Source organism: Microcebus murinus, chromosome 1, assembly GCF_040939455.1.
Source record: "Microcebus murinus isolate Inina chromosome 1, M.murinus_Inina_mat1.0, whole genome shotgun sequence".
NCBI lineage: Eukaryota > Metazoa > Chordata > Mammalia > Primates > Cheirogaleidae > Microcebus > Microcebus murinus.
Genome location: NC_134104.1, coordinates 94,984,494 through 95,000,912, shown reverse-complemented (window position 1 = coordinate 95,000,912; position 16,419 = coordinate 94,984,494). Strand labels below are relative to the sequence as shown.

General features: G+C 32.4%; 1 protein-coding gene and 1 long non-coding RNA gene across 3 annotated transcripts in view; one reads left to right on the top strand and one right to left on the bottom strand.

The window, feature by feature from the left end:
* The window catches only part of BCHE (butyrylcholinesterase), a 68,256-nt gene extending 58,536 nt beyond the window's left edge, over positions 1-9,720 (bottom strand). For both annotated transcript variants that reach the window (XM_012783236.3, XM_012783237.3), the window contains exons 1-2: positions 9,594-9,720; positions 1,756-3,280 (exon numbers count right to left, since the gene is read on the bottom strand). In XM_012783236.3, the coding sequence (XP_012638690.2) occupies positions 1,756-3,272 (1,517 nt within the window). In that variant the 5' untranslated portion in view covers positions 3,273-3,280; positions 9,594-9,720. The remainder of the gene's footprint in view (positions 1-1,755; positions 3,281-9,593) is intronic.
* The window catches only part of LOC105881537 (uncharacterized), a 40,064-nt gene continuing 26,808 nt past the window's right edge, over positions 3,164-16,419 (top strand). Inside the window, exon 1 of the long non-coding RNA XR_012919745.1 lies at positions 3,164-3,291. This is a non-coding gene — a long non-coding RNA (uncharacterized LOC105881537). The remainder of the gene's footprint in view (positions 3,292-16,419) is intronic.

Sequence of the window (16,419 nt, the reverse complement as noted above, 5' to 3'; positions counted from 1 at the left end):
AAAAAATCACGGTTTCTGTTTCAAGAGCTTGTTTAGTATAGTTGAGGAGGTTCAGCTTACAAATAAGGGTATAATATAGACAAGTTACCATAAATAACTCCTGGGAAAATGAAAAAGAGGTTTGAAGTAGTTGCAACTCTAGGAATTAAGTAATATGTTACATCTTCTGGTATAGCCCAAACATTAATAAAAAATATTAAAAAAATTAAAAAAAAATAATATGTTACATCAATGTGTAGTTGGTCAAGACGTTAAAAAAAGGTGGGATGGGGGAGGAGGGAATGAGTATATATAACCACAATGAGTAAGATGTGCAACGTTTGGGGGATGGACACGCTTGAAGCTCTTATTCAAGGGGGGAGGGGGGTATGGGCAATATATGTAACCTTAACACTTGTACCCCCATAATATGCTAAAATAAAAATAAATAAATAAAAAGGAGAACTATGTTATTAAGAGATTGGGGTAGGTCTATACAGGGCACATAAGAAGCACAAAACTGTAAGGTTCAGTTAGGCTTCAAATCTTTGGCATTAGTGAAAAAAGTGGCTTACACTGCAGTCAGGTGTTGTTGGGTAATGAAGACTGCAGCAAGATTGTAGGGGACCCTCAATGTTAGGTGGAAGAATTTATCTTTATACACAGTGGATAAATATCAAACAATATTGAGAAGAATTATATCTTACAACTGATATTGTAAAAATATACACAAAGTAATATGGAGTAGAGAGAATTCCAATTGGATGGTAGAGAAGAAAACCAGAAAGCAATAATATCATTATTGGCATTCTGTTTAATTATAAAAGGCAGCATGACAGATTGAATTACTGTAACAATCAATTTATGATTGATATAAGCAATTATTTTAAAAATAAACTTCTGAATTTCTATTTTTTATTATTCCATTGGCATAAATTACTGTCATGTATAAAATTTGTTTTGGGGTTACAAATGTAGCAAAAAAAAAAGGATCTTATTCTGTATAGATATATGCATACCTTTAGAAAATATATTCCAAATGGTTATTTTTTCTGTCTTTTGAAGACATATTATCACAATATTTACAACATATGTTGGAAAATTTGTGCTTTTGTAATGTCTCTGATTATCTAATGTCAGCCATAAGATTGCTCAAGTGGACAACAGCTTAGCTAAACATGAGGACCTTCATATTTCCAGTTGAACATAGGTTATGTGAGAGCTCAGAACAAACCTATCTATATTCAAAAATATAGAATCGCAAATGTTGTGTATGTGGTTAATCTGAGGGCAAACCCCATCACCATCATGCCTCTTCATTTTCCTGGGCAGAGATATGTTTCTTGATGTATCAGCTACTACTGTACCAAGCTTAAGAGCACGAAAGATATATATTTACTATTTCCTAAGTCTGTGAACATTATAAACTTGCATGTTAAACAGCACTATCACAATACTTTTAGTTCTGAAGACGAGCATCTATTTCCATATGAATTTTAACTAAGATTGTTAAGTACTTTGAAATATTTCAGAGATGAAATAAGAAAATATCTGCCATTAAGTTTTAGGATAATAATTTCTTTTAAGCACTCTGACACAAGGTGTTGAAATTCACTTAATAATAAAAAAACAAAGCCAGGTTAGGTACACAGAGAATAAACAATTAGAACTTTTCTGTGCCTTTAATAAACTCTACACTAGAGACCAAGTAAAGCTAAGCAAAAAAAAGAAAACAAACAAAACGAGAGAAGAACAATTATAAAAATTGGTACTCACCCATATTTTGCAAAATTTGCCCAGCGTTTCATTATAGATCTACTCAAAATTTCTTCTGCTTTTGTGTAATTAACTCTTCTTTCCAGAGGTAAACCAAAGACAAATTCAATTTCATAGCCATGCATCACTCCCATCCATTCTGGCCAAGGAAGTTTGGAGGAGCGATGTTCAAAATAGTAGAAAAAGGCATTATTTCCCAATTCTGAGAACTTCTTGGTGAACTCCAAAGCAGGGCATATGATATTGTAATCCCCAACAACATCATCTAAGGCCTCACGGTAGTTTTCAGGTCTCTGATCATCTAACCAGTCTGTGTAATGAAAAAGGATTGATTCCTTTACAAATTCACTTACTCCTGGAAAAAATATTTTTAAACCTTCTTGAAATTCTTTTCGAGTTATGATACTGTTATTATCTTTGCTAAAACCAGGTGCACCATATACTAGAAAAGCTGTCCCTTCATCTTTATTAACACCCACCAAGATCTGGGTTTTTTTGAATTGCCCCAGTTGGAGTAGTATGTCTGGCATGTCAGTGAGAAAATCACCATCCACGATTGGACCAAAGTTTACTGACAAGAGAGTACCATAGGGGGCAACAAATATTTCATTCAGAAGAATTTCTTGGGGATCTTTATTTTGAAGGCACTTTATTACCTCAGTCTCATTCTCTCTAGAGCAACCAAGAAATTTAGCTAAGGTTAACGTTCTGTTCCTAGCTTCATAAAGAGATGTTACTGCCCAAGGGGCATTGGATGATCCACTTTGCAGAATGGCTCTGGTGAACAGTGGGTGGCTTCTTGGAGAAAGCAAATGAAGGCTAACTGAAACTGCTCCTGCACTTTCTCCAAAGAGAGTTACACTTTTAGGATTTCCACCAAAGGCTGCTATATTTTTTTGGACCCACTGAAGTGCCAACTGTTGATCAAATAAGCCCATGTTCCCTGGTGCCTCAGGATTTCCTGGTAAAGATAAGAATCCTAGGGCACCAACTCTATAGTTCATTGAAACTACAATAACTCTTTCAACACGAGCCAAAAATTTGCCATCATAAACATGTAAAGATGATGTTCCAGTTTGAAAACCACCACCATAAATCCATACCATTACAGTGGCATTTTTCGGTTTAGGTGCTGGAATCCATACATTCAGATATAAACAGTCTTCACTGAGGTCAGTGTTTGGGTTCCACATTTCTGATCCATGAAAGCCTGGAAAACTCTGGTCGATGTTCTGAAAGCAAGAATTTGCATATTTTGTGGCATTCCAAATATCAGACCACTTGGTCAGGGATTGTGGCTTTTTGAATCGAAGTCTACCAAGAGGTGGCTGTGCATAGGGAATCCCAAGAAAGGCTGTTACTGTACCACCAAGAACTGGCAAATTTATACCTCGGACTTTTCCATTTTTGGTTGCAATTATGATGTCATCTTCATTTTGTGACTTTTCAATAAGCACGCAGAGCAGAAGAAACCACAAGAGAAATCTGATGTATATGATTGTGTCCTTGCTATGCATGTTGATTTCTGAAAGAGAGGTAAGTAGGAAGTTTTACCAGCCTCATGCATATAGTGCTATACTTTATTGATGATAAGTAACTAAAATATAGTAGTTATTATTAATAATAAAAGTCATGAAAACAAATTCACTACCACTGTAAAGGCCTATGTAGAAAAAAATAGAAAACAGTTGAAGAAATTTCAGTTTTCAATTTAGAAAAGATATAAATGACATAGAAACTAAACATATTTCATTTTGGAGATATTTATTACGAAATCTCTGTAAGGAAGAACTAGTAGTTTAAATAAAAAGTTTGTTGTAGGCTTGTATAATATTACTTCTGTCTATATATATACATCTCTGCCAAAACAACAAATAAGCGGTAGTCTACTTATGTCAGAAATAATTTCTATCGTTGTTGGAGGAGAAAATATAAGCTCATTTATTCTCTAAAATATGGTTGGCTGGCTCTTGACAGAACTGCGAAGTATGTTAAGAACTTTTAAGAATCTACAGACTTCCGTTATTGTCCTTGTCTGTTTTCATTGTCTTCTCTGTGATCCTTTTGGCCTACTGGTATTTTCCTCTATCTAATCTTAGTCTATAATCAGAAGAGAATTTAGTCAGTTTATTCCTAGAATATTAAGTAAAAAAAAGTATATAGTAGCTATTATTTATCTACAAATTGTGAAAACTAACAAGCACACTACCACTAAAAAGGCCCATGGAAAAATATAAAAAGCAAAACTTGGTATACATAACAGGCAATTTCTCTAAAATTTAATAACCATGAAAAGCTTCTCTATCTGAATTACAATGTCAATGGTGAGAACCAGTGGCTGGTATTATAATGTGTGGGAGAAGATAGTGGCTTAAAAACTTTTTACCCCCTGGGTTTATTCAATGTACAATGTTATGCTAATTTGTTAATTGATTAAAGTATATGGAAATAATGAAGTTTAATGTGTTAGCATAGCCAGAGTTACTTCTATTTTTACAGTGGACAAAATAACTGAAATTTGAGGATATGGGGACAAATGGAAGAAGCAAAAGTAATATTTGTGAGTTATAAAATCATAAGTATTTTGTATTTTATAAAACAATTTTTATTTAATAACATAAAGAGACTACTAGGGAGAGCAAAGTTTTATCAAAAACTTATAAGGCAGACCTTAGTCTCTTTTAAATAACAAAAAAATTTTTAAAAGATTCTGCAACTCCATGTGATAAAGAAGGACAAAAAATGTAAAGAAAGTATCATTTAAAAGAAATAACATCTTTATATAACTGGAAGAAACTCAAATAAAATGGTCAATTACAAATGCTGATTCTCATCCACATAATAATAGCAAAGGTCCATAAATGTACAAAATCTTTCCTTTATTATTTTGTCAGATGCTGTAATTGTAAATCCGACCTATGCAACCAAGAAACTAATCCTATGAGCATCAAACATTTGTACTTGTTTGTTTAATTGAGATTGTCTTACAAGGCAGAGAATAAGGAATTATCACGATACCTATGTCCTAGACCTAGAATATTTGGATGTTTAAATCAGCTTCATTCACCAATGGGCATAGGATAGCTAGTGATCAGGAAGTATTTTTGGATTCCAACAAATATCTGAATCAATTAATCAATGGTGTATAGCATTTTGTTCAGGGCTGGATACTTAATGGATATATCTATACCTATGTCTATACTTAATTTTATCAATATTCATATATATGTAAACATATCTATTCATAAAATTGCTATATTTTATCAAGCCACATATTATTATTTTTTATTCTCAGTTTTGATATAATTGGATGTTCAAAATCAATAAAATATATTATTGAAATATATAATATTTTAACATTAATTTCTATACTCATAATTTTTAGGTATTATTATAATTATAATAAATGTACTGTCATGCATGGCTTAATGACAGTAATGCATTTTATGAAATGCACTGTTAGTGATTTCCTCATTGTGCAAACATCATAGACTGTATTATACTTATACAAGTGTAGGTGGTATAGCCTACCACTCCCTTACACTATATGATACAGCCTATTGCTTCTAGGCTACAAACCTGTATAGCATGTTACTGTATTGAATATTGTAGGCAGTTGTAACACAATGGTATGTTGTTTGTGCATCTAAACCTATCCAAGCATAGAAAAGGTACAGTGAAAATAGGGTGGGTTGTTGACTAAATGTCATTATGACTGCATAATGTGACTAGGAATAATCATAAATAAATGATATATAACAATGATTTAATGTTTCCTGAAACCTGATATCTACTAATGAATTTTCTTTCTCTCTCTCTCTTTCTTTCTTTCTCTCTCTCTCTCTCTCTCTCTTTCTTTCTTTCTTTCTTTCTTTCTTTCTTTCTTTCTTTCTTTCTTTCTTTCTTTCTTTCTTTCTTTCTTTCTTTCCTTCTTTTCTTTCTTTTCTTTCTTTCCTTCTTTCCTTCTTTCTTAGACAGGGTCTCACTTTGTTGCCAGGGATAGAGTGCAGTGGTGTCATAATAGCTCACTGCAACCTCACACTCCTGGCTTCAAGTGATCCTCCTGCCTCAGCCTCCCAAATAGCTGAGACTATAGGTGTGTGCCACTGTGCCCGGCTAATTTTTCTATTTTTTGTAGAGACAAGGTCTCACTCTTGCTTAGGCTGGTCTCCAATTCCTGACTTCAAGCAATCCTCCTTCCTCCTGCCTCAGCCTCTCAAAGTGCTAGGATTACAGGTGTGAGCCGTCATGCCTGGCCAAATGAAATTTTTTATTCCTAACAGAATAGAAGTTTCAGAGGCACTGCTGCTACCACAATCCTTTTTTTTTTTTCTTGATAATTAATAAGTCTTTTCTCTTAAATAAATGGAAGTGGGCATTTGGAGAAGAAAGTGCTATGATGGATTTCTCTTTTGAAAAACTGCTTTGGATGGGAAAAAGGAATAAAGAGGTACAAAGCTGGTTTGATTTCAACTGCATTTTAACAAATTAATTGCAGCATCCCAGGTTGTACTCGTTCCTTTCCCTTGACTAGCTCAGTCAGTTTTCCTCTGAGTCTAAAGCAAAGATCATCTATTCCCCACCTTGGTTTCATTTAAATATTATGTTTCTTTAAAAAACAAACATCAAATATTTGGTCTCTGAAACTTTTCTATATAGATAGCTTGTTACTTTTATTGCAAAGCTAGTACTATAATTACTACCAAAATATATTTTTGTGTGTATAATCAATAAATATAATTTTCATTGTATAAGTTTCCACACAACTGCTATGACATCTAAAAGGTTGTAATATCAATGTCATGTCACTTAGTTTGATTTAATAACCATTTCTTACATGTTTTATTTATATTTTGTGCTACATAGATTTTAACATTATATAATACTAATTATATGAATTAAAATCTTACTTTTTCAGTAGTGATATCTGAGTGATCACCTTGTAAATAATGTAATTAGTAACATTGAAAATAATCAATGTAAATGCATTCATTGCAAAAGTGATAATTCCAACTCATCTGTACCTGTTGCAGTGTTATAAATCATGTTATTAAATCTGTACTTCAACATGAAAATATGCAGATGTTCACATACTCATTGTTAGTGTAGGCTGATATATTAATATTAGGCTATAATACTTTATTTAAAGATGCATCATATTGACTTTTTCATAATCTGGTATTCTCTATTCTAACATGTTACTCTGTAGTTTTCCATTAAAAAAATTTGAAAAGTTTCAATACGTTTATCATATAATTAAATAATCAAAAGGCAAATTAAAAAAGGACACTAAGAATCTTGTTAGTCTATACCTCAAAATTTTTATTAATTATTAAAATATTTAATAAGACTTCATTGTTTTTCCTTCCATAAAGTCTGATGCAATTGGCTACTGTCATATTAAATAAGCACTTAAACTCTGAAAGTATATAACATGTCTATTATAAAGAATGGGGGAAATTTTCCCCTCGAAGTACAAGTGATTATCTGAATTTAGATCAGTTAGCTTATTAAAATACTATTTAATATTTGGAAGAAAGGTGGGAGTTTTGTTTGGAATTGCAAAAGAAAATGATTGATGGGAGTAGGAGGGGAAATACCTGAAGGATAAATTAGTACTATTGTGTTTCAAGTTTATCAAATGCTCCAGGATATCAAAATTTATTGGCAATTTGTGGAAAACTCTAAACTTTAAAAAATATAACAGTTAAAATTTTTAAAAAACATAAAATTATTTCTTTTTTGCATTTTTAATTCAATTGTGAAGGAAGTATCAAAATTCCTCAGCCAATTTAAAAAAGAAATGTACAATGCTATGCTATAAAATATGGGTGTGCTAAAATAATTGATATGAAGAGCTATTTATTTGCCATCTATTTGGCATACTTGAATAGTAATCAAACTTTCAAAATAATGGACCAGCCAGGAATTTCTTAAAGGATGGTCAAGTGAATATTCATAACAGTTTTCTTTGGGTGTAGAATAATGTTCCTGTCTTTTAAAAATTATAATAAAATGCATAAATCTACTTAAAACCAAAGCCTCTTAAAATGGTAGAGAAAGCACTATCTAGAAAATATTAATATGGTCTAGAACAAGCAGCATTAAATGTGTTTGGGCAAATTAAAAAAAGTAAGTCTTTCTACCAAACCTAAAATGTTTTTATTTGTGGCAAGCGAAGTAGGAAATCGAGGAAGTTTGTTTATAAATAGACTATACCACTGTTTTTCAGGGATTCATCAGATACCCATTAGTCATTGAAAGGATATGTACAGATAGAAGACATTACATTAGGTATGAGAAGCATAAGATCTGTATCTGTCTAGACAGGAAGAAAGTTCACAAACTTTTCATTGTATAAATAATTTGAGCATAAATTATTAGTCTTGAGTCTTCTTTGAAAAATGAATCTGCTCTCAGGTTGTTATTTATTCAATTACAATTTTCTAACATCTGGGACAGTCTAGTGTTGGTAAGAATAAGCAGATTTTGGCAAGAAAGCATCAAAATGAAGACAACACATAATTTAAATATGTATTATTGTTACAGAAATTAATCAAAACAGGAACAAAATTTTTAGATAAAATGTGACTTGTGAAGATATTATTAGTTTCTGCTTTATAAAAATGAAATACAGAGTAGATCCCAAACACATTTTTATAATTAAAGAAGCAGAATACTGCAAACAAACAACAACAAACAAAATCTAGGAGAATAAATAGAACTTTGTAAATCCCACAAGAAAATTTAAGTGGCATCCAAAAGGCTCTGCTACTTCATATCTAGAGAGAATTCTAAAAATTTTCATTTAAATTATAAAGTCACACTTTAAAAACTCATACTTTTTCTTAAACAAAATAGTTATTTAAATAAATTAACTTTGTATTTATCATAACTATGGGATAGTTTATATTAAGTAAGGCATTACATAAACTAGAGATAGTAACTCCTGATTGAGTTTATTATCATGAAACAGTAATAAGATATACTCATAATATAAAAACAGAAATCATAAACAATAAAATTATTTTGCTCATATTCCAGTTTACTCTTAATCACTCATACATTTTATACTTTTTGATGCTTAATTCCCTGGTTAAATTGGAACCAATGTCATCAAGGTAATAGTAAGTTTATGAGATTACCTGATGAGCAGAAAGTCTATATTTGCTTATTTCTATAATAATAAAACTAATAGCAAATGTAAGATGTTTTGTTACAATTTAAACACACATAGAAAAGGAAGAGAACAAACAAGGCAAAGAGGACAAGTTTGTAAATCACTAGGAAATAGATTTTCCTTTACATAAAAGAAACTTTTATTTGTCAATCGATTTTGCTAAAGTTCCAGCTGACAAAATGTTGATTAAGAAAATTGCTTAGCAAAACAAGAAAATTATTAATTCCATGCCACTTTAAAAAAAGGAAAGAAAAATAGAGCAAGACTGGTGAAAGACTACTTTTGATATTCATAGGGAGAGATTAACTAAACAATGCATTTAAGATTAAAACAGTATAAAATGCTTTCCCTTAGAAAGCTCACTAAGAATGTACATCACAGTGATTCCACAAGTGCTACAGTTCTTTATACAAAATTAAATAAATTCATTATTTCCTCAGCCGTCAAATGAACGGAGTCTGTTTTCCCTGAATAGGAAGATTTGATGCATCTGCCTGCTCGCTTGCTTCCTCTGTCCCACATGCAAGCTTCGGTGACTGTTTCCCACAGAGCACCCAAGGGGCATAGCAAACACGTGAAGAGATCACACTACTTCCACAGAAGGAGCTTCACAGTAACTTGGATCTTTACACGAAAGTGTAAATTCAGAGCAACTTACCCAACTCTGCAACAAAGATGATAAAGTTTGCAAGGAGTAAAAATCATGTAATACTTCAGAGAAATACAGGATGCAGCTGCTGCTCCAGCCTGTAAATTGGACCGCACTGACATTACAATCAACTGTTACTGACAAAGCTCGCGAGAGTTGGCAGCAGCAACTTGATCTAGAGGCAGCCAATCTTCACTTTCTGACATCTGTTCAGAGGCTAATGGGATGAATGCAATAGTGATTCATTTACAGAAGTATTACCGGATTCATGTTTTACAACTGCAGGTGCTCTTCTAAGAGTGCGGGGGAAAAAGTATAGAAGCTTGCTTAACTAAAAGAAGTTGAAATTTAACAGAAAATTCACAAGGTTTATTTGGTAACACTATCAGAACTTTTAAGTTGTTTTTTTTTCTTTTTTACATAATATACATTTTTTTCTATGGTTGTCTTAAGATTTGAAGATGCACATATTTTTTATTTAAAAAGTTGTTATTGAATTCCAGTGTACTGTTAAAATGGTGCAGTTAGAAAAGATAGTAAAAGAGAAAATAGGAAACAAAATAATTACCCTGTTGATGTAAGCTATGCAAATCAAAAGATTAGTTCTATTAACTGAGTGAATGTTTCTGCTATGTATCCCCTTCCAATTCCTATACCCAAACACTTATTTAAGTCACACAAATCTCAGCCAGCATTAGTAATTTCGTATTCTGGGGCCTCTGCTGGAAGTCATACATAGTAAGTCACAATTTTCTGGTCAAACCAGGAAAAATACAGTGAACAATATTTACCAAACTCTATAGAAAAGACACATTTGTCAAACAGCTGTGCACATGCTATGGGAGATATATTTGTCTTCCAGGCTTATTTTCCTTGAAATAGATATTTGGGGAAAAATAAAACCTTTCAATAACTCATTAATGTTTGGCTTCTCAAGGCAGTACATTGTTAACATTTTGTAAATGATAGCTTTCTCTTTTAAATCTCTCAATTTTGGGCTCACTGTGGACTAATAAGATGGCAGATATTTATAGGTAAGCCCATTTTTGGTTCTTAATAGTGTGTTAAAATTTCAAACAAGGAAATATTAGAACTAGCATTTGCTGTAATTCTACCTTTTGACAGTTATTATAACTGATGCTTTACATGAACTATTTTATATTATTTCAACAAATATATTATTTAAATATTATTAGCTATATTTTCAGATGAGAAAGCTAAAGTTTATAAAAATCAGAAACTTGCTATATATCCCCCCACTGTTTTGGAAACAGAATTTTAACCAAGATTAGGCTGATATCATTCCATCTTAACTGCTTCCAAGCTAATAGCCATTTTGGTTTTTTAAAATTATCTTTTCTCTGAAAATTTCTACTTACGTAGTATTGACTTTATAATAAACCTCACAATCATAATAATTTGTAATTTAGATTATACTTTATTTAATAACCTAGTAATGTAAAAGTTACAAAATACATATATAAGAGGAGGAAAAGCTTTTTAAAAGGAAGTACTGAATATTTTGCAATGATTTGTAAAGTGATGGATTTCTGTTTAAGATATAGTCATTCTGATGGCCCACATGAGAGTCCATAGGTTGAAGTCACATTATTTTTTAAATCCAAATGTCAAAATTCTTCTCCCCAAAATAAGTCCACTGTATTGTTTTCTGCACTAGCATGTAGTTGGTTTTATTGTCAAACCCTGAAATTGTTGAGGGATGTTTTTTGATATTAGTGTGAATTCAGCAGAGCATTTTATATGCCCTGATATTCACTGACAACTATAAAAAATATATCACATATATACACATTTAATTTTCATCATTAAACAGGAAGATAAACAGTGAAATAATCAGTTAAAATAGATTTTTTATTTTTAACACATGTTGTTTAAACTGATTATAAAAACTGGTAACTTTTCCTCTGCTCAATGTTTTTAGTTCAGTGATCCACCTTTAGTTCTTTTTCTTACAAGATTTCTCAACTATGCCACATTATTAGATTCATTATTTCAGTGCATTCTAAGGCATTTCTTCTTCCTGTGTTACTTGAGAGTTTCTTCCTTTGTGGCTCAACATACAGCAGCTGCTTTGCTTCTGTGGTGTCATCATTTTCTCATCCACATCCAGCGGGAGGATGTAGGTCACACACAGTGAGCTTGTTTCAGGGTTAGTAGGCAAGTTCTATTCCATTACCTCACAGCCTGGATGGTTAATGATCCTGCTGTTAACCGTTGAGTATGCCTTGTAAGTGACACTGATGAAATACCACAAGACACTTGACACGGCATTAACACTGCTCAGATTTTGCAACCATATATGCTGAAGCTTGTGGAGGACACCCATCCTAGTCTTGGCTCTCGGATTGCTTTTGGTTAGCCAGTCACAGTGTTTTTTTGCTTTTAAGGTTTAATTGCAACTCCTTTACCACTGGGCTGGCTTTTCTCTCATTAGTAGCACTCGAGATTTGAGATGATGTGGGAAACATTAGTCCTATATTATACATTAATCTTTCTTAGGCATACTAATGCCACAATAGTGCTCTAAACTTTTCTTTGATTAATTCTTTCTTTCTTATTTTCACAAGAGCAATGCATTCTCTGAAAAAATATGGATTAGAAGAATAAGTATATTTCTACATTTTACATATCACAGAGGGAAAAGATCATTTGGTATATTGTATTCAACTTTTAAAAATCTATGTACATGGTTATAGTAATATATGTAGCAATAGTAAAATCATTTGTTTTCATAATTTTTCTTGCTTTTAAATTTATGGTATTGATTTCCTATTAAACATTTTAATTACTGAGTGATATATTAATTGGGTATTGTATGATAATCATTATGTTAGGTAAAAAAATACTATTTGAAAACACTAATCTGAACACTTTAAATATTTTAATTTGTTAAAAACTCACTACTACCTTTAAAGTAAGTACTATTATTATCTCTATTTACAGGTGAGGAAATTTAACAACAAAGATTTTAAGCAATTTGCTCCAAATTATACAAGTACTAAAGTTATTTTTAATATTTTTTCATGTACACATTATCACAATAAGTATTTTGTATATGGATATTTTGGTGCAGGTTTTGCTTATTTTCTTGATTTATTTTCCTAGAAGTGGAATAGCTGAATATGTCTAGTACAAAGTATATGTATTTTTTTCAATCTCCTGAATCTTCCACAGGCTATTAGATAGGAATCAGTTTCCAACAATTCTGACAGAAAGGGGAAATGTTCTTAGTCAAAATCAATCTCAACAAATCTCTTGAGCCAAGGGATTAGACACTTACACCTGGATGCGGTAGATATTTGTAGTTGGATTTCTCTGCAAATACTAAAAGTAGGTCCACCCTTGCACATAACAAAATTTTTTGAGAATATGGTAGCAGCTGATATGCAAGTGTCTATAGGAAGTAACATTAGTAAGGGACACCATATAGATCTTTTGGAGTTAAGGGAGAGTGAATGTTGGGAATTCTGTCTGTGCTGCTTTTTATATAAGGATGTAGGTAGTTTAGGTAAAAGAGTTTTATAGATACTAGCAATTTGATTAGAGCCTAGAACACTAGCAGATTTTCAGGGAAGTGGCAAAAGTAGGAGAATCAAAGTATATAAACAAGTTCTCAAACTAGATTGCACCAGGGCTTGAGCAAAGAAAGGAGAAACTCATTCTTACAAAACATAAAAAGACAGAAAGAGCAGCAAGCTTCTTTGTTTATAATAGAATTTGTTGATTTGGCTTAAATTTACTCTTCCCAAACATTTGACTACTCTTAAAGTTCTACCTCAGGGTGACAGGCATACTTATAACCATGACTCAAGCATTATAAGAGCAATCCATGTAACCAAAATATTTATACCCCATAATACTTCAAAATTAAAAAAGTGTCAAAAAAGTTCTATTCTCAGAAAAATTATAAATTAGTATGTTATTGAATCAATCAGAGAACTATTTACAATCCAGATTCCTCCAGCACACTCCTGGGCTTTGACTTCAGTTTACTGAGAGAGGGATCTTTTAAATTGGCTTCCTAAGTGAGAATGATTGGGGAAGTTCACAGACCACACTGTAAGAGACAAAGTTCTGCAGCCTAACACCTGGGAAAATTGTTATGCTACCATCTATATACTTTTCTTTTTTCTTCCCTTTATGTGTACACAATCATATATTTTACTTTAACTAACTTACTTTCGTTAAATAGGTAGATTATTTTAAATTTCTCTTTGAAATAGTAATATAAAAATGGACATAATAATTGCAAATACTTTAAAACATTTCTTATTTTCATGAAATAATTACTTAAATCATAATTGTTTAAAATATATGTACACTTTTATGGCTAAGACATAGATGACCAACTATCTCCACCACACAGGAGGAATTTATACTCTCATCAGCTATTTAGGAAAGTGTATAACTTTCTTATGCTCAAAAGACAATTTATAATTACATATTTTACTATTTTATTCATTTTGTCAGGTAGATAGTGAAGGATTCTGGGCTTCCTAGGGACAAAAGTGTGTGCTGTTGCCATTTACTCCCCCCCTCATGGGCTTTCAGAGAGGCTCATGGGAGATCTGCATGTGCAATAAGACTCAGGTCATATAACTCCCAACTGTCCAATCAAAGGGGTTCCATGGTGACATCTAAGCAACGAGGAGGTCCCAACCCAGACGCTATTAAACAAGACCCAGACCATAATCAAGCCCATTTTGTTCTCCCTTTTTTGCTACTACAATGGGTCCAGTCATCATCTGTGGTATATGTATCTCACTCTGTAAACCTGTATCTTGCTCTTGCTCTATAATTCTATTTTTTTTCTCCTTAATAAACCTCATTTTCATACTTGCCTGACTTTGGTGCACCTGGTCATTCTTTGGCCATGAGCATACCAAGAATTCACATTTCAGACTGCTACCTCACAATTTTTTAGATAAAAATATGACTATTTATGTTGAATTAATTTGCTTATTATTGTGGTCAACCATGTTTTCACATTTTTATTAGTTTCCTGAAATGTAATTTTTATTTATATGTAATTTAGAATTTATAGAAAAGTTTCAAATCAGTGCAAGAAAATTTCATATAATCTTTACTCATATTCACCACATGTTAATATTTTGAGCCAATTTCAATTCTCCCTTTCTTCATATATACATATATATGATTATACACATACACACATGCACACACTTGCATATTATTTTCCCTGAATTATTTTAGAGTTATTTTCGGTACCATACTTTTCCCTAAACATTCCAGTAAGATCTATGGATATCCACCTACTCTTAGGTTATAGATATAAATTAATTCAATCAACAATCTGGCAAATAGAATATAAAGTTGAACAGCCTTGTTATTGAGAGACAACTCTAATTTAAAGAAGAAAGAAGGACAACTAATATATGTAAAGGTGATATCATTTAGATGTTTGAAATAGAAAAAGAAAATTGGTACTTGGAGAGGGTATTGCTATAAAGATACCTGAAAATATGGAAGTGGCTTTGGAACTGGGTAATAGGCTGGGGGTGGAAGTGTTTAGAGGGCTCAGAAGACAGAAAGTTGAGGGAAAGTTTGGAATTCTTTAGAGACTTCTTAAGTGATTGTGACCAAGACACTGATAGACATATGGACAGTAAAGACTAGGTTGATGTGGTCTCAGATGGATATGGGAATTTATTGGGAACTAGAGCAAAAGTCACCCTAGTTACACCTTAGCAAAGAACTTGCCTGCCTTGTGTTGGTGCTCTATGTCTTTGTTGAAGGCCTAATTTAAAAAGTGATGACCTAGGCTATCTGGCTGAAGAAATTTCTAAGCAGCAAAGCGTTCAAGTGGTGGTGTGGCTGCTACTAATAGCCTATGGCCAGATATAGGAACAAAGGAATGATTCAAAGTTGGAACTTATAATTAAAAGGGAAGAAGAGGGTTAAACATTTGGAGAATTCACAGCCTAGCCACATGGTAGAGAAGGAAACAGCATTTTCAGGAGAGAAATCCAAGTTTATCTCAGATTTGTTAGAGAGTAGCATGACTAAAAGGGAACCAGGCACTAATAATCGAGAGAATGAGAAAAAAAGTCTCCAAAGTGCTTTCAAAAATCTTCAAGGCAGCCCCCCTCCCATGCCAGGCCTGGAGGCCTAAGAGAATAAACTTGTTTGGGGGGCTAGGTCTAGGGCAAGCTGCCCACAGTAATGAGTGAGTTTTTGCTGTATTAGTTCACAGGTGTGCTAGTTGTTTAAAGGAACCTGACACCACCTCCTCCCCTTGTTTTGCTCCCTCTCTCACCACATGACATGCCTGCTCCCACTTTGCCTTCTGCCTTGATCGGAAGCTCCCTGAAGCCCTCACCAAAAGCGCCATTCTTATACTGTCTATAGAACTGTGAGCTAAAAAAAAACAAAACCTCTTTTTTAAATGAATTAAATTTACCCAGTCTCAGGTATTTCCTTTATAGCAACATAAAATGGAATAACATAAGAAAGAATAACATGCTAAAAACAAAAATTTCACAAACATAAATAAAAAACTGTGGCAAGAATTAACAATTGGTGTTAAAATCACTAAGTTTATCCTAGTTTGAAGATGGAAAACTGGATATTTGATATTCTTGATAACCACACAGACTATAACCAGAATTTTATAACTTAAGCAAAGAGTAATTGTTTGCATCATGAATGGTGGCATTAATAGATTATTAGCTATATAACATCACCTAGTTTATATATAAATTTTTAATTAGAATTTTTTATTATTAAGTTTTAATATAGGAGTTCCATTTTATATGAAATAAAGAAAATAAATTTAGAAAGCAAATTATATCAC